We start from the raw sequence: 22,602 nt of genomic DNA on the forward strand, positions 1-22,602 counted from the left end.
AGAACCACATAAATTTTCAGTCATTTGGAATCTGGGTCTTCTGACTTTCAGGTGAATGCCTTATACCAACAGTGCACAGCTATTCCTGCAGTGGGACACGCGGCTTATTTCCACATATGAGCAGAGCTGTATGGCTCAGCCTCATAAGGATCATTATTGCATATCAGGTCTACTGCAAACATTTAATTGTAGGTCTGACTTCCCACCAAAGGCCACAGATGGTTGTTTGCATAGTATAAAACATTTGTTCACTGAAAATCTTATAAAGCCCTAGAAAGAAACAAAGACATAGAACGAGGATAGTCAAGAGAAATCTCTTGCTTCCACAAAAGCAAGTGTACTGATGTAGATCCTGCTCTGAGCAAAAAAAGGATGGTAAGGAGCAGTCCGAGGCTGAAGAATTCTCCCAGAGAACTGCATACAGCTGCAGCATACTGGTAGAGCACATCCAATTTAAAAAATTAGATGTAATTTGTGATTATTTTGTGATAAAATACCACTGGCAGATCCTTTCTAGCCATCTTACTATTGGATAAACATGGACCATATGAATGTTCCCTTTGGTGTGACTTTAATAGGATTTTCTATATGAAATACAATAGCTTCCTTTTCTCTCTGTGCCGTGTGGAATTCCTCTGCTAGTGATTTTTATCCCTTTTCTTCATAGAGGCTAAAAAGAACAAAATCTGTCAGAAAACAAAAGCATGGTAAAGTACCAGAAGCTGCTGCTTCCGAACTGAAAATCAAGAGTTATTTTCCCAATTATAGGCTCTTATCTCAGACACAGGACTACCCAGAATGAAACTGTTAACAGTATGAACTCATGCACAGCATTGACTCACTCTGGTTAAGTGGCCTGTAAGCCTTGTTTATCCATTTCTATTCTACTGAATTACCCTTTATTTTACCAGCAGTCCCTCCACAGAGAATGATTCCCAAGAAATTCCTCCTCTCTTCTCCATGCATCCACAATAACAGGGTGAAAACAACAAATCCTTTCCCCTTTCCTTTCCCTTACCATCCTCAGGCACTACCTGCTGCTTCTTCAGCTGATTTGACCCAAACCTGAGCCAACTTAGGCAGAAAACAACATGCCTCCCTTTGTAGAGTCAGTTTTCTACCAATTAGGATCACTTTAGTGTGGCCTGATGCATATCTCTGCTGACAAGGCAAGGAGCAGGAATGCACCGCTGTAAATAAGAGGAAGAAGGGCAGAAAACCCTTTCATCAGTAGCCAGTCATTAAATCAGGTACATGTATTAGCACCACACCCCAGTGAGGTGGCAGACAAAAGGAAACAACCTCTGTTTTCCCTGTATCAGCCATAAACCTGAGAGAAACCAGACATTAAATATTTCCTTACCTATCCCACAGTTATTTGACTTACTTGAAATCACTGAATAAGTTCCCAGCCCTGTGTTTCTTCTTTACTTGTGCCAGCAGAAATTTCCACGGAGCCAGGCTATTAAATATCCTCATAACTCTCCCCCAGCTATTAAGCCAGCCATGAGTAATGTATAAGAAACAAACCAAACAACACTCACATTTCACTTAGGTTGTGCCAGAAAAATATTGAGATTAGACAAATCTTTAAAAGAAAAGAAACACACTGAAAGGAAAATGTCTTTACATCATAAACTCTTATTCAATTCCATTTAAAACAATGAAATGAGAGTAATATTAACTAATTCATCTTAACTGGGGATAATTTCATCTAATTAGTTATGTTAATTCAATTACATTGGAAGAAAGATGCATTCTGATAGTGCTGGTATGCAGGACAGGACAAGAAATGCTCCAAGAACCCTGTCAGAAATGAAAGAATTCATATGATGAGAAACAGGAGACAAAGGAATTAGCACCACAGACTTGATCTGTGGCCCAGTCTAGTGTCTGTCTCAGATGACACAAGCACATAAAGCTTCAGAAGTGGAAAACAAAAACCACAAAATAAATGAAAGCAGAAAGATATGTTGGAGGGTAAATCTACCACCACAAACTCTAGTGTAATGGTCTGAAATTCACGTAAACAAAAAGATGTCTTAACAGCCTTTATAATCTTTATTAGCAGTAACTACTGGATATGGACATGTGTAAGCCAACTAGTTGCTTGTTTTACCCTTGAATTCCTTTCTTAATCCCTCCAGTGCCTGAGTTCCACTACATAATTATACATAGAAGGTTAACAGGCTTAAAGTGGATAAAGAAGCAGTAGATATGCTAGATCTTGGCTTTAATCAGACTTTTGATGCTGTTGCTAGAAAGGAATGTATCTAATACCATAAGCTGGGAGTGAAGTCAGATGAAAATTCACTCCATTATATTATCAGTATAATATCATCAAAATAGAAATGCATTTCAAATACTCTCAAAATGATGGCAAAAGAAGCATCAGAGATGATGAAAAGTTCCCAAAAGGTATTTTTCCTTCTCCAGCCTCATGAAAGCAAAGGGAACCCTGGACAACTTCCCCTCTTGCTCCCAGACAGCACATCAGCCATAGCTGGTGACAACCCATGTCTAGGAAATTCTACTGAAGGATCCATATGATGTTTGAAGAATATTTCTTACCCATTTTATTGAATCAATATGGAAATCTATGTGTTTTCTACAACTGAAATCTTCCACATGCACAAATTTATTGAAGAAAATTAGAGATAACTTCCTTGAATATTCTCTCAGGATTAACCAGCGTCCAACAGAAGATTCCTGTTTTCCTAACAAGTAACTGTTGGCTTGGGGCTTATTTTGTTTTGTTTTCCCTCTGCACCACCCCAGCTCCTGTGGAGCCACAAATGGCCAGGCCCACCCCAGGTTCCTCGAGCCATGCAATATGAGTCTCTAGGCTGTTTTCCAGACCATAACTTTTATCTGCCTAAACAACTTTTAATCTGCCCAAATTCACCCTGTTAACCTGCAGCTCACAGATGTGGGGAAGAGGAGGAAAAAAAAAAAAAAACGATTTCTAAGGTCTACTGAGCTGCTCTGTAGCAACTTAAGCCTTATACATAGCTCTGTGAAATCCATTTCGTCTGCCCCTGCCACCAGGCAGACCTTTCTAGGGAGTTGTACCACTATGGCTTAGAGCCTCTGGAAACCGAAAGGGGCTGTTTAAAACTGAAGGCTCAGAGCTGGTAAAGGCGCAGGGCTGGTAAGATGTCACTAGATGTGGGGGAGAGATGGGGAAAAAGCAACCCTTATTTTAGAGGCACTACTCCCAGTTTGCTGGGTGAGATTCGGGCAGAGATGCAGGCTGGGGTGGCAAGTGGCACACTGTACCAACAGGGCATCATTTAGAAGCACAGAGATCTCCTGGAGTTATCACGCCTTATCCATGACTAAGCAGGCCTGATTCAGCACTTGGGTTCCACGAAATGTTTTATACCAACGTGCGCGCTTACGTACCTTCCTAAACGCTAACGTTATGCTTTGACTTCTTTAACACCAACTCTGAAACCTTACCACGGCTGGAGTACGTGACTATCCGGTAACGCCGCGACTAAGCAGTGACACGATGAAAAGACAGCAGCCTGACCTTGCCACCTCCTAGGCCCTGCCTTCCCCTCCCGCGGTAGGTTTACCTGCCGAGGGGGCAGCGAGGCGCGGCGCGCCCCCCCAGAGCCCCCGACCCCTCGCCCGTCCCACTCACTCGGCTCGCTCTGCTCCGCGCCTGGCTGCAGCACAGCCCCGACAGCCGGAGCTAAACCGCGCCCCACGGGCCAATGGTAGCCCGTGTTCTTCAAAGAGACGGCCTCGTCGGCCAATCGCATGCCGCCGTGTTCTACAGCGACGCCGTATCCTAGCGATAGCGGCAGCCGTTGCCATAAGAACGAACTAGAGCAGCCGCAGCTCCACTCGCCGGGGCCGCCTCCCATACTGCTCCCCACAGCACCCACCTGGAATATAACCTGCCTGAAACAAAACCAGACACAGCCTTCATGTCGTTCAGTAGATTTTTATTGCTTTTACCGACTTTGCGAAACATTACAAAAGATAATTTTATTCTAGCAGTAATTAAAACAACAAAGGCTGGATCTTTCACATTGAAGACAAGTCTGAGAGTTGCATTTTTCCTATATAAACTGAATGTCGATTTTGCTTTTGGAGTGATGTTTTCGTCTGCTTTGGGTTTTGTTGTGAAGTAAGAAAACATCATCGTAATTAGAAAAGCAGTCATAAAAACTTCGAACCGTACAGTATGTAATCACATTTCAAATAATCAGTATTAAAATCAAAGATGTAGTTCAGCTACAGATGCCGAACCCTGGAAGACACCTTTGCTCAGGAGAATCAGCAACAGTAGAAAGAAAAATAGTATCAATGATGTGTCTTACCAATAAAATCATTTAGAAAAGTACTGATTTTTGAACTCATTATTCCAAATAAATGTCAACAGTTACTAAATTCAATATGAAAGTGTCTTTAGATTAACTTCAATGCAAACTACAAAGTCCAATGAGTTTTCACTAAATGATACAAAATAAAATCAACTCAAAATCATTAAACAATTTGCTTTATTTATAGCACTACTTTTATGCTGACTCAAAGCCTTGTGCCTCTAGTCTTAAAATTTGCTGTACAATAAATTACTGTTGATATAAACTAAGTTATTTCACACACCAGTACTGTACTTGATGATTATTTGACCTAGATGGGCAATTAAAGCATTACTAATCATACAAAGCGAAAGGAAAACTAAGGTCACGGTGGTGCTCATCTAACAGACTACATTGGTGAACTGAAAGTCATGAACCGCTCATCTCACACTGCAGAGAATGTATGTACAAGAGAACCCTTCAGAATGGTGCAGGGTCCGCGACACCACACCTATTTGTTACAGACCCAATTTACAGCCTTTCGAACCTGCCTTTGCAAAGGGCACAGATTAGGAAGTGACCATGTAAACAGGGAGAAGAAGCAACAACTTACAGGAAAACTTAACATTAAATGTAGCAAAAAATAGCCAAGACAAAGAAAAACCTTCAGTGGGGCACCAAACTCTACCCTAACAGGTTTTATGATGACAAACTTGGCAATTTGGAACACTTCACTGAACAATCATAGAAGATATTGTGTTGTAGCTGCGAAATTAATCTAGGAGAAAGTGTAATTAACTTGGGCATATGTAAACAGAATGAAAAGTGTGTCACTGTAACACATATGAAAATACTACAAATGAGTTCTGTAGAATATAATTTAAACACGAGACTGCATTTTAAGTGAAATATTTTAGATGATAATTTAAATGGAGTGGTCAAGGTTAAGACCTACACTTTATGTAAACATTCATATTTATAAATAAATTAGGAAAAGGAAAAGAAAAAAACAAAGGAGAGAGAAAAAGAGGGACTTCCTGAGGTGGCTGTGCAGCCAGACACACAGTAGCACTATGCTCCATTCCGAGAAATCAAGGCATCTAAAGAAAGTGCAGGGCTGTTTATTTTCCTCTAACAGTTGGAGTGGAAATATATTGGCATAGTTTATACAGGGCTTAACCCCTATGAAAAAACAATCAGTGCACAGCAATTATCACTGCTCTTTTGCATCCATTAAGGCAAAACGAACATCTACTTACTGTAAACTACATCCTTACCTGTTTAATACTATGTGTGATTTTAAAGCAGAGAAGGTATAAAATGAGCAGCGAGTCAATCATAAACTATCAGTGGGGTTTTATGCACTTCATACCAGATCTTCTCCTATTTATACAGGGGGAAAAGTGCAACTGTAACATGCTACTGACCAAGAACAGCAGAACTAAAGGTCACTGTAAACTGCTTTGTAAGTCATGGTATTTCTGGCACTGATAAAAAAAAATATCTACATAATTAAAATTAAATAAATACTGTGATTAGACTTGTAGGGCTTTGACTTGTTTTTTTTTGCGTTTTGTGGTTGTTTTTTTTTTTCTATTCAGCATCCATAGAAAAATATCTACTTTCTGTAATATTGACCAGCACTTAACCCTTCTGAAGCAGAAGCCAGATAAAATGTGTGCAGCACCAGGGAACCCTGATTCCAGACATTAAAGTTCAAAATCAAAGAGGCTTACAGTCATTTTTGGGGTATTTAGAAATTGTTACAGGACTGTGCACATGAAGTATAAAACAGTACTGGAAGGACTAGAACAAAAGTAATGTGCTGTGGACAGCACTACATAAACTGCCTGAAGCATCTTCCCTCTTTGATTCAGCAAAAGCTACTCAATAGTCAACAACTGACCTGCAGATGTGGTTTGTTTGTTTTGTTGCCTTTTTGTTTTGCTGGGTTTTGGGATATTTGTTTGTTTTGAGTTTTGTTTGTTTGGGTTTGGGTTTTGTTTTGGTTGGTTTTTGGTTTGTTTTTAAATAATATGCAGAAAGTTTTGGGAAACCATCTGCTAGTTTCACTGAATCTCAGTCTGAACAGAGGGAAAACACGGGTGTTTTCTGAAAGCACACATACTCAAGCTAAGGCAATTCAGAATGTAAAAGAAATAATTTCAAAAATTAAAGCAAAAACCCTAAAGTGTAAGGCAAAAAACTATTAATAATGAAAACTGCACAGTTAATTGATCAAGATTTTTGTTTATACATAAAATTCTCATTATTTCAAATATCATAATGCTGAACACTAGAAACTGAAAATGCAAGTACAACTGCATCTTTATCAGTAAGCCCTCAATCCCATTTATTTTAATAAATGAATATTTATTTTTCCATCTTACATGATAAAAGTTTATACTAATTAAAATAAATAAAATGTTTAAAAAATAAGTTGGTGTGCTATCATATATGCCCTTTACAATGGAGAAGATCAGAACTGTACACACAAATACCACAAGCAATTTCTAATCCATAAAATAATACTGATCATAAACTTATTACAGAATTAAACTACAGGTAATTTAGTAAAACACACAATAAAATTAAAAATTAAGAAATCTATTTGACGAGGACATGAAATACTCCAAGTTTCAGTCTTAGAGCTGAGTAAATCAAACTCTGATGGAAAAAATAAGTACCAACAGGAACAAAGGACTCGAAGAGAACTACCGTGGTAAGCCTGTGTAACTTCCTAGAAACCAAATTGCCGTCTGTATCATGTAAACATGGAGTGTCCAGAATGATAAATACTGACTTGGGACCGTAACTACAATTAGCGCACTCATTCCGCTACTGGATAATAATGAGAAATCAAGAGTGAATTTAAAAGGAAGAAAAAAAGTAGTGGAAGAATGTATTTATATATATATATATCTTAAGGCTTAACTAACCTGACTTAGGGCTCTAGGTCACTTCTGTAAAACAGGAGAGACAGAATCCAGAAAACACTAGCATGTAGTGGAGACATAAAACACAGTAGTTCTTGTCAACAGCACATTAATATTTGTTCTATGAAATCACAAAAAAAGTATACCCTGCAAAAAAAGAAGTAACTGCCTGCATGGAGAACAAACTTCTGTAGCACACATTATAAACAGAGGTATTGCAAAATTTTAAGCAATGTGGACCAGTAATCATCAGCAAAAGCTGATTTAACTTCTACGCACATATTGATTATTGAAAAAAATACGCATTCATTACAATCTTCCTATTTAAAAATGAAAATAAAATTTCCAATAAAATAAATAGCTGAAGTGTGATTACCACTCATTTGTAGGAAAAATCTTCTCATTATGCAAGCATATCTTACAGTGCCCTAAACAGTGGCAGAATTAAATATATGACGCTCCTTAAACTGGAAATCACACTTCCACGGTATAATATCCTACAGCTATATATATATACACACACAAATACAAGCAATTCCCCTTGGTTCACTTCTATAAAGATGTTTCGGCATCCACGTATTTCACAACAGGTGAATCTTCCACATTTATTTTCACACTTTCTGTTTTTTCAGGGCTGTTTGAAAGCGAAGAGGAAAAGGTAAGGTTTGGTTCACCAGTAAAGGTTAACTTTCAAATATTTTATACTTCACAATGAACATTGAAAAGTATTTATGTAAGGATATTTTGATGACAATGCATTTCTATTGCATTCTAGTAATTGTTAAATACTATTCACAGAACAGTACAAGCTTAAAGAGAGAAAACACCAATATGTCATCTACATATCCATTTCCAGTCCCACTGCTTTGACCAATTCTAGTGATTTGAAAGTGTTTTGCAAAACTTCTTAAAAATAAAACAAATCAAACAAAACCATCTAGTTAAAAATAATAAAAAATACATAACAGGCATTCTTATTAATATTGCTTAATTACTGGGCAGGGAAGCAACAGCAGACAGGTCAGAAGCCCAATTCGCTAGTGCTGCATATAATTCTGTACTTAACCTACTCAGGAACAAGAGTCAAGGGTTTCTTAAAAAAACAGGTATACTGACACACATCCTGTTATCTAATGCTTCTGCTACCTCTCTTCCTGACAGTCTATTTTCTGTAGTACTCTGGTTTTCAAAATGCTTAAGGCATGTATTTAAACATTTTAAATGTTTAAACCATACAAGCTGAAGAGTCACTGAAAATGGTGTCTGCACTGAGTCTCCTCAGCTTTTCCTATTACAATACCTTCAAGCTCTCTCCTTGTTTCCTTTTTTACCTTTGGTTGACCTGCTGTTGGGCAAAATTAAGTGTATTTCCATCCCTAGTTTGGAGCAATGCATGTGATGAATAAACAGATGGTATACAAGTGGCTAAGTGACCGGTCACTACTGCTGTTTCCATGACGCAAGCTCAATGGTACCCGATAGCTCAATTACGTATGAACACTCCCTTAAAATCAACTCTCCCACCGAGATGTATTTTTCCACAAAACTTGCCAATTTCATGTCTCTGAAACCTGTCTTCCTTTGACAGACTTCGCTAAAAGGGATCAACCAAGAAAAGATGCATGAAAGGATTGCATAAGCTTATTTTTCAGAGTCAAGTGGGCCCATTCTCCCCTTTTTCCTACATAAAAACTACTAAGCAATAGATGCACTGTGATGAAACAGTCCACAGACACTAGTCCCTATAAACTACAAGCCTTTGAGGAAGCTGCAGATATTCCACAAATATTCAGGATTTGCTCTATTCCCCTTGACAGATCAGCCAGACAGGGACTGCAGAAAAAAGAGCCAAACAACCAACCCACTCACAAAAAACAGGTAGCATAAAGCAACATTGGAAGTTCTGGACTTACCTTTTATTCCCACTGGTATTTTTATGTTCGGGATCAAACAATTCCCATGCTCAGGTACACTCTAGTAAAACTTTTAGAAACCCTATGCCCTTTAGAGTAGCATACAGTTGTATTAAGCACATAGAGTAACTTTAAAATTGTAATAATACATTTAATACTTGGAATTTGTTATAGAAATTGTTTCACTTCAGAGTAAAGAGCAAAAAACAAATTCAAGTTCCTCAAAAGTAACAAGTCAATGCAGATTTACAAACCACAAATGCTCATTTTTTTGGAGATACATTTCAAGAAATACAAGTACAGCTATTAGCTGCTAAACAGAAGACCACAGTTAGAAAATCCGTGAGTAATTATAGCTACCTCAGGTTAGCTCTGGTTACTTTGGCATTCTCAGTACTCATGGCAAGAGCCTTCCACTGTGCAGTTTTGGCCATTTCATCTGATATGTTTACAATTGAGGGATCAGTGCTAAAGAACAAACATACTTTCTGGTTAGTATTCCATACCTTGCAACAGCATTATACTTACTGGCACTCATCATTTACATCAATTGTGCCTTCTTTCAATATTTACACAGCCACAAGTTGAGTTCATGTCTTACAAATGCATTTGAAGAAAAATGTGAAAATTTAACTCACTAGCACTGCCTTAATCACAGAGTATCTTGAAACAGTTTTTCACATAGGTATCACTAAGATATTGAGAGTACTTGAGAGGCACAGATGATTTAGAAATGAAGTAACTTCAGAAAATTAGTTAACATGCTCAGAAAAAAAGAAATTAAGCACACTATTCTGCTTTTATAAATCAGAATCATTTTAAATTGCTCTCAGAAAATAACCAAGGGCAAAGCAGCAGACGTTAACAACATTTTGAAACTCGTGACTCAGTTGAGATTTAAAACTAATAAAAACTAACCCCAATTATCTAGACAGATTTCAAGTTGGTTTTCTTTTTTCCCTGCACTGCCTTACTATTTTTCATGGTTTTTTGCCACTAACCCCCAAGCCCTGCAGAAGTTGACCTTCACATATGGCAAGCTTTCAAAACCTCTTTCTCCCTTTTCCCTCCACACATTTATATGTACAGTAAATTTAGATGTTGTCTGTGGATATGTTTTCTCGTTTGTTCCATATCTAAACGTCAGAATGTATACAAGGGTATCTGTAAGAGTTCTTGAAACTGCGCAGAAATCTTTCAAAGCCATTTTTTCCTCAGGAATTCCCACAAGATGCAAGACAGTGGAATATATAGCAAATACACACACTACAGAGAGAGCAATTAGCAGCTCAAATGTCTCTTGAAAAAGCTTTATAATTTATCATTTTCACTTGAGTTGCTAAAGTCTGATCAAGCCTACTCCTAGAGCAGACAATAGCACTTGGCAGGAATGCATATGTAAATCAAAAAATCTGTTTGTTCCCAACTTGGATCAAGGTAGAACTGATCTACTCTAGATTTGTAGGAGAGTTGTTTTCAACCTAGGAACCCTTAGTATTAGGTAAAAAAAGCTGGCAAACTATCTGTCACATCTTCTGGGTGTGCTGAACTGCTGTAGAATATGTGACGACTAAGCTGATTCACATGAGTGGAGTGCTGCAATGGATGGCTACAGGCTCTTCAAAAGGGACAGGCAAGGAAAGAGAGGTTGTGGGGGTGCAATGTAAGTCAGGGAGTGCATCAACTACCTGAAACTCAATGTTGCTAAGTGAGAAGGTTGAATGTGGGTGAAGATCAGGGGGAAGGCCAACTAAGCAGATATCCTGGTAGGTGTCTGTTACAGACCACCCGACTAGGATAAAGCAGTAAGGTAGGTACATACATCTGAGTGCTGCAGGAACTTGCCATCAATGAAATTCCAGCACTTCTATTTCTGGAAGCAAACCAGTAACCCTCTCCTCACATTTACTTTCAGAAAATGACCTCTTTAACTAAAAACAGCTGCCTGTAAAGGTAGGGCTTTTTATATCACAGAAATTATAGACTTGAGCCCTCACTTAAATAAACCATCGAAGAACTGCACACTTCAGACTTTTTCTGAAAAATCCTAGTGGCTGGTAAACACATGGCTCAACTGATGCTATTAGTTGCTTAATACTCAGTATTTCATGCACAGCAACACACAAGTATTCCACAAAAACTGACCAAGGAAGCTTCTTCGACTTGAGTACAGCTGGTCGAAATTGAGTCATCTGATCTGTTCAAGATGGTCATGTAAATTTACAATTAAGATGCAGTTTGAAAGAACAATGCAATACAAAAATGCTACTACTGCACCATGAGATAAACCTTTATACTTCCTAATCATGGCTGAGTTAGAAGCTTGGGAAAAAAAAATATCCAACTCATACGCAATCAACTTACTATAAAGCGATTACAGCATGATACAAAACTCTTAAAAGACCAACATTTTTATTATACCTGTATTTTAGTTTTTTAACAGGAAAATCCAAATTCGCTTCTCCATATGCAAGGTGTACACTTTCATTGTCCCCTGTCTGAAGCATTCTCTCTGCTTCCTGTAAATTCCAAGTAAAAAAATTTATAAAATTGCTTAAGAAGCAGAAATCAAAGTAGTATCTCATACTGACAGCTCATTTCCATAGGGGTAAAAGCCATTTCCCCATAGGTCCTGAAGTTGAATGCAGAAGATATAGTTTAAGGCTTTTTTTCTTAGAAATGTTTTATCCAGGTAGTTTTATTCCAGATGGGAAGTGGGGAAGAAGGGTGTTACGAGTTTTGTGAGAAATTCAATTAGATGGTGTACAGTTAAGTGAGACTTCTATGGAAAAGTTATACAAGCTATATTACTATAGTATTCATAACTAGCAGTTGATTTTTACTACAGCTCTGCAAACGTACATGAGCAAGATATCCCTAATATGATGAAGAGTTCTGTGATTAATGTAAGCAAAGATCCGTAATCCACTGTTTTTCTTTCCCTCTCCCTTTTCTCTCCTTTTAACCTGATGAAAGACAAAGTAAACAACATTTTGTGCTAAAAACTGCTTCTTTTGCCTTCGCTTGCTAATTTAAATCACAAATAAGAGTCATAGTTCATAATAGCATCATTGAAACTGACTGTTCAACTTAATTGCCAGTAATAGTTCCTCAAGCATTAAATCTCATTAGTAAAAAGTTTCAAAGCATGTATTTGGTATATAAGGTCATATGCTCAGGCCACTTAAAGTTCTTAAGTCTCACTGAGTATTTCCTAGCAAATTATACATGCTTAGGTTTGATCATTTTCATACTTACTTCTTTCTCCTTTTTCTTTTTGTCATCTTCTTTCTTCTTTTTACTTTCTGGCATAAGATCATCAAGCCAGCTAAGCTCTCTTTTGGTGAAACATAAATCCATGAGCTTGCGAACGAACACTAAAGCTAGAACCTTAAGGGAACCATAATGGAATCATTTATATTATGCTATTTAAGTGAACAAAAATGCATACACACTTTCAGTACATTCAGAATTTTTAACTGAAGCCCTTTTTCATTGGGCTACTTTTATCTTACCACAAAGTTAAATAATTTCCACCTTCAATAGCTATTCACAACTGCATTGTTTATTATCAGGAAATGAAAAGTCCTTGTGTTTCAAAAGTGAACAAAACTTGTATTACAGGTTCTTTTGTTTCCTTCCCACTCCCTTCTTTCTCAAAGTAACAAATACATTTTGAAGAGATCCTGGATGATGCACACACTCTTGGAAAACAATTAACTTATAAAACAGAAAACTTACCATCATAGGGAAAACAACAGCAGCTGCAGAGGCTTTAATCACCCACAACAGAACTAGACAAGTGAGCTGAACAACTGTAAAGATATGGACTTTCCAGAGTGGCACATAACGCAGATAAATCAGGTCAGGCTGATGTTTGGCAGGCATTCCAAACAGTTTTATACGGTCAAAAAACTGCATTGAAGAATAAAAGCATTCTTCAGTTAATTATTTTCTTCCCCTCCAGAAGGAAATAAACATGTTTAGGGACCCTAGAAATGTAAATTAATCCCAGATAAAATACTCATTCAAATGGGTGGGTATCAGTGCCATTGTGTTTTGTTGGGTTACTTTCCCTGCCATTACCACTATAAAATTTCACGTTATTTCAGAAAATTTGTTGCTCAGGTACACTACTGAAAGAATAAACGCAAAAGAAGTGAGAAGTGAAGGAACAACATTGTAGGAACTAACAGCTGAACATGACAGTAAATTATCCTAAACGTTATTCAGACAATATGGGCTGACTTGATTGTTCACATAAAGCAATGTGTCATTTACTGCTAAATAAAAGCAAATCACTCATTAAAAAATCAGACTTTACCTGAATGCCTTTTAATGAAGATACTCCCATGTAAAGAAAGACACCATACAAAACTGGCATTGGAATAAACTGGGAAGGAAAAAAACACCCACAGTTACTTGTGGAATTAACATGGCATAACACAGCAGTCCATATTAGTGAAAGACATTGACCAAGTTACTTCTGACTTTGTATTTTAAGTAAGTGAATTCTGTAAAAGCTAAGACTTTCTTCATAGAAAAAAAAAACATATGCATCATTGAGCAGCTTATAACTGCTATGCCCTATTGTTTTCAGACCTTTAAAAAATACAAATGGTCGACTATTCAGAATTTATATGTAGCTCTAATTATTAAACTCTAGTTGTGTCTCCATCTTCCCATTACCTAAACTTAAACAGTCATTAGAAGCTACCTTTTTGTGAATGACTTGTGATCTGTCTTTGAACAGATTTTTACAAAATTCTTTAAAGGTATAAGCAGTTATGCAATAGCTACTATTTTGGCAACAAAAAGGTGTGGGCTTTTTCCATTTCTCCTTTTAACTACTGGCTTTGAAAGAGCTAAAGAGAAGTTGAATGGATTTTACTCAAATCTGACCAAAAGGCCAATTGAACTGACTGCTTTTGTTCCAATGAAGTCTTTGGAAGGGCACTGTAGATATAAATTAAAAGTGTAAACTGAGGTCACAATACAACCTGAAAAATCCATTACACCGTGACAATGAATAAGATAATCTCGACACTTCAAACATCAAAGGAAGTTTAATAACCTGAAGAATGAGAAGTGAACAGTGTAATTTCTGCTGATCACTTTTTAAACTAGACGGGTTTGTTTCTTATGCTATATATCACTTCTGCTCAAGTAACTTTGTATTCTTATTAGACTCCTCTCTCTCTCTCTCTCCATTTATGTACTTACATGAAAACTACAGAATAACTATTTTAAGAAAGGAGCTAAAGAAACTAAAGAATAGCTGGCAAGAAAATCAGGTAATATGGAAGAAGGTAGCTTTCTTCACTACTCACTACATTTCTAGCTTGCTCAGCTTTCATTTTCTTACATGATCGCCCACTGTTTTTATTCAATTAACATCTATTGTTAAAAAAGCGAATTGAGAATGAGTCCAGGTATGCTTTAATTAACATAATAAAACTTTGTAACATTATGAAATGCTAAATATCAAAATCAAAAGCACAAAGAAAATGTTTTGGGACAGCTGTCTTTTACCTTTAACACCGAGGTCATGAACACTGACAACCCCATCAGGACAAAGATCATCAATCCTGTCACTCGCTGCTCCCGGATTCCCAAAAACTTCGGTTGCTCTCCTGGTGCTGAGCATTCAGATTCAACTTTCAGGCTGTTAACATGACTTATAGACAGGACAGTTGCAGCAACAAACCACGGTAAGCCCATGATAGAACACACCCCCAACATAACACCGACCATGAGCAGATCAAGATGATAGCCACAGCCTTTCTGTGAAATTAAGCAAACAAATAATTTTATAAACTTTCTATTTATGATACAATATTTACAACTCAGCTGGTAAACAAATGATTACTAAAAAAGTTAAATACTTTGAGAGTGTCCACAAAATAGTATTTGTTCTTTGTTAGTCAATATATCCGTTTATGTAGTAGCTGTTGGCAACATTTCACAGATTTGCAGAGTGAATCTGATTTAAAATAAACTTGACTTACACAACACTCGAGCTTTGTGAAAATCACTTTTACCTTCAGCTTATGCTCTTTCCTGTTTATAATAACAGCTGTTATTTGCTGATCCATGAAAATGAGAATAGTACAGAGTAATGCAGGAACAGCAGCTATCAGAAGTGTCCACCAAGGATTGCTTCCAAGAGGATCCATGAACCATCCTCGGTCTTTTAGGGTGGGCTGAAAAAATAAAGATCCACAACAAGAAATTACTAAAATAAAATGCGTATTTTATTGCTGCAAACAGCTGCAAATCAACAAATGAACAAATCAACAGTCTTTTAAATATGAGTTTAGATTTTTTTTCCAATATCTTTGACCAAAAGACTGATTTAGCTGTTATGTGTGAATATTAAATCTATATGGAATGGAATCCCATTCCACTCCTTCATTTTTGCATGTTCACACAAAAGAATGCTTCCGTTTTAGTGATAATATAAAGCATAGTCCATTCTGTCAGATGAGACATGCATCCAAAACAGAAAAGAGAAGTTACTTCACGAACTAATTTGTAAGTAAAGAAGATAAATTTCTATTCCTACACAATTCTACTGTTCTCGAAACCTCAAGCATTTAAAAAGTTAAGTTTTTTAAAAGATTGTATTTCTTACTTCAAATTTCTCTGGAACGTGAAGCTTAGGAGAAGGTATTCCTACGAGATAGTCAATCAAAACCATTATTACGATGGTCAGAAATACTGCAAAGTCACTGATGGTAGAACGCACCTATAAAGAAACGACTTGTGTTAACTCTTGCTTTTTTATCATTGTAATTTGCATGTACAGAATGACAATTTTCTCTCCTGTGACAAGTGAAGTCTATTTATATTATACTACACCACTGAACATTAAATATACTTTCTCTTTTTATTTTAAAATTTAAGCTGCCTGCCAGAACAGCATGAAGCTGCAGAAGGCAAGTATTCTGTACAACTGTTCATCCCACTACCTCATTTAAAAGTGACCTACTGCAAGAAGTGAATTACTTAAAATAATTCCTTCCTCATCTTCCTGTCCCCTCAACCCTACTAGGATGCTGGGCCATCACAGCTAGTGTCTTGTAGCTTGATTCAGTCACAGCACTGAATTGTTCCAAATCAATATTCATACATTTGATGACAGGAGACGGATAATTTGCAACAGATTCAGGTTATCAGAGGTGACTTTACTAAACATTAGGAACACATTGTAGGAATGGGCTGAAGTTTACGAAGTATCTAACCACTTTATTCTGGCTAGCAGAAATAAGCTGTGTAAATCACTCCAGGGATAATCATTATCTTAGCCTCTATTAGAAACAGCAATCACCTGAGGAACTACTCAGAACCCTTCATACTTCAACAGTTTGGGGAAAGCAATAAGTTGTTCTGTACAGCTAGATAAGGAAAAGAGAAGCAGTATTATCTCTCCAAATAGCACCTGGGCAGTACCCAACAATACAGAGAAACAGACTGCTTTAGATCTTCTAATGTTTATAACTTTTCGAGAATAAACGCCAAATCACCTGTGGCCAATTTCTTTCCTCTAATGTCTTCATTTTTGGAACAATCAGTTAACTTTCTTGTTTACAAGTTTGGATTGTTTGTTTTGGGTTGGTTTGGGTTTTTTTCTAAAAGAAATCTTGCAATACAAATTTCTGAAGGAAAATAGAAAATTCAACTCCTCTAAGTTATACTAATTTTTTATCACAAGATAAAAATAGTCTAATCAGAATTACCTTAGTTGGGAAATAGCGTTTGGTCTTGAATTGCTTAAGGAAAGAGGAGAGGAAAAATGTTGTAAAGAATAATATGACAGACCAGAAGAGAACATCTGGAATATATGGTCCGTGACGCCCACAAGCTGATCCATGAAACACACCATGCAATTCTAAACATTCCTGCAAAGAGAAAAATTTCTTAAATTCCTGTATTTTATTCATTTAGTACATTCAAGCTAACTTGCAGTTTTTCATATAAAACACATTTGAGAATTTCTACAATCACAAACAGGGGAGTTCTTTCCTTCACCCGCCTGAAATGCCAAAAATGTGTGCTGTCTGTTGCAGAAGAGCCACACTGATTATCACTGATTATTTCAGGATGACAAAATATGCTGGAAGATACCAGAAAGGAAATGGCTTCTTTATATGCACCCTCATTTCTATTTCTCAAAGCATGACATAACTGGATGTATAAATAAAGACTGAGGACTAAGCCTGAGAAAAGCAGACTATTAACATCAACTTTCAAGGCAGTGAACATAAAAAAAAAGATCTCCTCAGTTTCTCCCATCTTTATTCTTGATTTTGTTCTGCCCCAATACAGTTAAGGAAAAAAACCACTCTTATAAGATGAGCTTTATCCAACTGTAAGAAGAAAAAGTAGAAAAGCATCATAAGTAATACAAATAAAAATGAAAGCAAAAGGCTATCGAAAAGGCTTACTGAAATGCAAAGTAAAGAATTAAAGTAGACACACAGACAATGAGGAAACAACAATAAATTCAGTAAGCAGCACTGCCACAACCTGGTCTATAGAACAGGTTAATTTATTGAAAATTTAACTGAAGACAAAAATTCATCCTTTTAACAATGTACTTCAATTATAAGCATGACCAAATCTTGGATGAGTTCTGTATCTCTGGGAAGATTAAAGATGTTTAAAAGAATGAAAAGGTATATAAAATAAGTAATAAATATAAGAAAAATATAAAAACTAAGTTCAAAACTGCCATCCTATGTGATTATGGTAAAGCAGGAGCCATTGGTTGTACATAGAAAACACTGCAGCTACGCCTCAAGTAATGCACTGACATTTTTCACAGTGTTTTTGCTGTGCAAAATGCCTACTTCCAGTGTGAATGTCTAGGCTCAGACACAAGGAGAGCACATACATGGCTATCTACTGCCATTTTAGATATCCTAAGATGGCCAAATTAGGCACCCAGAGTTATGAAACACAACACAAAATGCTTTCAAGTCTATGCCTTGAAACACTTCATCTGTTTTCTTTTAACTTCCCAATTCCCAGGTAATTATTTTCTTCCAATCATTATTTACGTAGTTTATTTGATTCTATTGTAGTTTCATACCAATGTTTAGCAAATGAAAAGTGCTTGCTACCACATTTTAACTGCAGATTCCATCTTCAGTTCTTCTTAAAAGTATTTGTTCACTCTTTCCAGGAAACTGAGGGAAGCAATTTCTTATTTATTCATCTCATCAACATTCACAAAGACTGTTCTGCCTCTTAGAATTCAAGTGGTTACCTCGATCAGACATTTTATGATATTACTCCGTATTATGCTATTTAGCATTTACTGCCATGCACTCACTGATCCAAGCAACTACGACGACTGCTTAAAAATGTTATGGGAGGAGCAAAAGATTTCAAAAACACAGGTTTAAAGACAACAGCCCAGGTGCAAATATTTCTTGATGAAAGATGGAAAAATAAAAAATAAAAAAATCAAGAGTGGTACTGTGTATTTAGTTTTATACATACATACACACACACACACATATACCTTTTAGATACTCACAGGAACTGTAAGATTACTCCACACTATACTTTCCACAGACTTATTCATATTCCTCCATACCCGCAAAGTTTCATTGCTGGGATTCTCAGGAGCAGCACACACACATCTGAAGGGAATTCAAAATTAATGTGTATGCTTTTAAGCTGTATGTGCCAAAGGGCAGTGATGCGCAGTAGTTTCAAATATCCTGAAAAGTTTAAACCACAGTTTACCCCAAGCTTTAAGAAAGCAGCAGAGTATAAGGCTCCTCCTTATGTGACATGAATTGGGATTATTGAGGGTGTGTGGGAAAAGAAGAATCAAAGAGGCAACTGCTCAGGAGGGTTTAACAGATTGGACAAAAACCTCAAACTATGTGTTTTAAAGATTTAGAAGCAGGCAAGACAGTGATGTAATTATTTGGCTGTTCTGCCAGTTTCTATATAGAATAACACCCGATAATAAAATTAAATAGATAATATATGCAGACTTCTACATATTGTGAATGCAAGTTAAAAATCCATTTCATTTTAGAAATTGGTGCAGATGACTCAGTTTCAGCAACCCCTTTTCAAACCAGACGTCATTAGGTACTAGAAGTTTCTGATTCTTTTCTAAAATGTCGGTAGTTAGCCGTTTATCTTGCATTTGGCATGCTTTCTGTTCTACACATGACAAAACTGGTCACCATGAAGTAAAACACCCTTCTTGAGTATGTAGTGGGCTAACTGAAGATAGAAATGCATAAACAGTTCAGATTTAAAGCAACTACATACATGCGTTTTTCAGTAAGTTTTTGTACAACTAAAAGTGCCCCTCCCAACTGCAGTGGTTTGCAAATTTGGACTGCAGGTCCTTTCTGTCAGACAGGTTGACAGACGTATGCATCACTTAAAAACCCAACCAAATAAACCAACCAAAACCATGTAACATACTGAAGATTATTTGAAAACATGTAATTAAGTCAAAGCTATTTAAATACACCAAACCGTAAGCTTAACACATAAACATTTATGTAGAAGAGAAACAGAGAGTAAGCAAGAAGTAAGTCTCCTCTTTCTATGAGATTTGTCAAGATACCGAAAAAACAAAGAACCATAGAAGGGCAAGCTTGCATCCTGATGGTGTGAAGATAAAGAAGGAAAAAGCACTAAATGTTCACAGGGAGGTTTGGAACTAAATTATCTTTAAGGCGCCTTCAAGCCCACACTCTATAATTCTACAAATACACTTTCCTTCCTAACTGAATCCTAAAGTAACAGCAAAAAGAAATAGGAGAAGATTGGAAAGCAGTAATTCCTATGAGGTAGCTGCAAACAGAGTAACTTATACAGCTTGTGTACAGAATGTGAAAGTCGCAGAAGCTCTCCATGCCTCAGCTATCTGGAATTAATCCTCACCCAGATCAGGTAAACTAACATGATCTCTAGAAGTGGAAAGGCAGAACTCCTGTTTTGATCTAATCTCCAGACTGACCTTCAATAAAGGTACAATTAAAGCAGGCAGTGTCACAGCCCCTTACTCCTTCCAACCATCCAGAGCTAACACAGAAAATTCAATCCGCAGCATCCTGAATAGAATTTTTCTGAGGTTTCTCATGCCCATACCACCCCCAGCATTCCTCCTACCCTTCCCAGGAGAGGCACACATTGCAGTTTAGTAAATGGTATGTCTCTGCGCTACAAACATTTTCATTATGTATTTTACTAACAGACAGAAACTTGGTACTTACGAATATAAAGTCAGTTTACTCAAGTCATTGTGCATATTGAAGGCATACAGTTCTCCCAAATGAAAAAGCTTTTCCAACGCCTCATAAATAAATATGATGCATATAAGTGCTGCAAAAGCCTCCTCAGTAAATCGAGTGATGTAACACACAAGGCTGCTGGCATCTGTGGCTACAAGCACTATGCATAAAAATGCAGTCCACAGACCAATGCTAGTTCGCAGGGAGAGGTAGGAAAGATCATAATCCCTGTGTGAAGACAGAAATAGAAGTATTAACTGAGCCAAAAATCACTCATATTCTATTTGAAAACAGATACTGAGGCCAAGCTCAAGAGGTAGTCACTACTTTCCTCACATCCTTAACATTAGATCTGAAGGAAGCAGAAACTTTTCTGTCTCCTCTTCCACCAAATCAAAGCAACATTGCAGCGTGTTTCTAGGATTGAGGGTGCAACTAGCTAGCTTGGGAAGCATCATGGGAATGATCTTTCTAGAATTACTTAGATGTTTTCTCCTAGAAGGCAGATCAACCCCTGTTTACCCCTGCAGAACCAAAGCCAGCATCTCAACACAATCAGAACATAACCTTTATTCAAGTCCTAGCCACTACTTATCACTGATTTTCTCATCAAGGCTCACCAGTGCCTCACAGCTTGGCCAAACCCCATCCATCTCTCAGTCTCTTGACACTGCATTCATGTCTTCATGGACGTACACTTTTAGCACACATCTGTTTTCAATTAAAGCTACTGCAACAGGCTAGCAAGTTAGAGAGTACATCAAGAAAATACAAATATCACTTACCTGCAAAATTTAAATAATATTTTTTCAAATACTAGAACTGGTCCGGTGCTCCCCAAAATAGTAAGAGGTTGCCCAGCAAAGAGAGAATAGGCAATCCCAGTTAATGAGGCTCCAAAGAGAGACTCTATTGCACTCTGTTTGGGGGAAAAGAAACTGCTGTAACTATGCTGCCTTTCAAGTTAGCATTTAGCATCACATCTGCATAAACACAGTTTTAAGATGCATTAACTTAGAAACAAGGTGTAAAAACATTGCAATTAATATTAATGTTTGAGACAAAAATAACAACACAGTTTTGCGGTTACAATACCATGGAAAACAGATTTTGCAAACTTCAGTCCCTGAGAAACATAAAGCCATCCAAAACCATGAGAACAAGTTACTAGTCCTGCCAGCTATGGAGGAAAAACATACCAACAATTACCACAAATTAAGAAAATAAAAGTTACTCAACATGTAGTTTACAGAAAGAATAATCTGTCTCTGAAAAGAAAACAGACAAATATATTGCAACATACCTTACTAAAAACTGTATCAGTCAACCAAGCACTATAAAAGAAAGAAACTTGACAGGTGGAGGTGCAGGGGAAGCTACATAACAATACTAGTTTACGCATACATGACACCGAAAATAGATGAGCAGTAAAACAATGTCCCTCCTGGTAATGCATTTCTTTTCACTGAAGTAAGATACCTACTTCAGCTCACGATTTAGCTGTTTTAACACTTTTCTGCTAAAAAGAAGTTACGCTGCACCTCAAAAGAGAGGGGCAGAACTCTTTAGATCTAAACTGATATGAAAATTGCTTGAAAATAGTTAAATACATTATTTATAATTATAAGAAGTCATGGATCAAAGAATAAAGGGCTCCTGGTGGAATTTAAGTGTTTGCTATTTTACAATTACACAAGCTTAAGAAAACAGTATTTATGCAAAGTTAAGCTCCGAATCAGGAAAGATCTAAAACTAGGCAAAATGGCTTGCTGTACTGGGGCTATTGAAAATATAAGTCCTTTGTTAATTACATTAGGAAAAAAAATATATATAATTACAGTCTCTTGTTTTACTACCTGTGAATTAGTGCTTTTGGTCAGTCAATGCATTAACCTCGGGGTTCTCAATCAGGGTGGCAGGGACAGGAGTACTGTGGAGGTGATGACCTCTGAGAATGTGAGGGAAGGTTTCAAAGACAAACTGTGTACCTTACAGTGTCAGCTACTGTGCTTGAACATGTGTGTGCAGTAACTAAATTTTATATTCAATGATGCACACCAAGTATCTGAAGGCAGCAACAAACCCGCAAACAACTCCAGATAGCTAAAAGAAAGAAGGTGTTTAAGAATCAAGCTTTAAAAGAAGCATATATTCATAATTATAC

The 22,602-nt window shown here is 37.0% G+C and overlaps 1 protein-coding gene across 4 annotated transcripts in view; it reads right to left on the minus strand.

The window, feature by feature from the left end:
- Window positions 1-3,939: 3,939 nt before the first annotated feature.
- The window catches only part of SLC4A7 (solute carrier family 4 member 7), an 88,031-nt gene continuing 69,368 nt past the window's right edge, over window positions 3,940-22,602 (minus strand). For all 4 annotated transcript variants that reach the window (XM_065666129.1, XM_065666127.1, XM_065666130.1 and 1 more), the window contains 13 exons: window positions 21,224-21,357; window positions 20,421-20,666; window positions 18,710-18,815; window positions 16,905-17,066; window positions 15,800-15,913; window positions 15,207-15,368; window positions 14,698-14,949; window positions 13,490-13,558; window positions 12,907-13,080; window positions 12,424-12,555; window positions 11,587-11,684; window positions 9,526-9,633; window positions 3,940-7,886 (listed from right to left, as the gene is read on the minus strand). In XM_065666129.1, coding sequence (XP_065522201.1) covers window positions 7,805-7,886; window positions 9,526-9,633; window positions 11,587-11,684; window positions 12,424-12,555; window positions 12,907-13,080; window positions 13,490-13,558; window positions 14,698-14,949; window positions 15,207-15,368; window positions 15,800-15,913; window positions 16,905-17,066; window positions 18,710-18,815; window positions 20,421-20,666; window positions 21,224-21,357 — 1,839 coding nt within the window. In that variant the 3' untranslated portion in view covers window positions 3,940-7,804. The remainder of the gene's footprint in view (window positions 7,887-9,525; window positions 9,634-11,586; window positions 11,685-12,423; window positions 12,556-12,906; window positions 13,081-13,489; window positions 13,559-14,697; window positions 14,950-15,206; window positions 15,369-15,799; window positions 15,914-16,904; window positions 17,067-18,709; window positions 18,816-20,420; window positions 20,667-21,223; window positions 21,358-22,602) is intronic.

Source organism: Lathamus discolor, chromosome 2, assembly GCF_037157495.1.
Source record: "Lathamus discolor isolate bLatDis1 chromosome 2, bLatDis1.hap1, whole genome shotgun sequence".
NCBI classification, from domain to species: domain Eukaryota; kingdom Metazoa; phylum Chordata; class Aves; order Psittaciformes; family Psittacidae; genus Lathamus; species Lathamus discolor.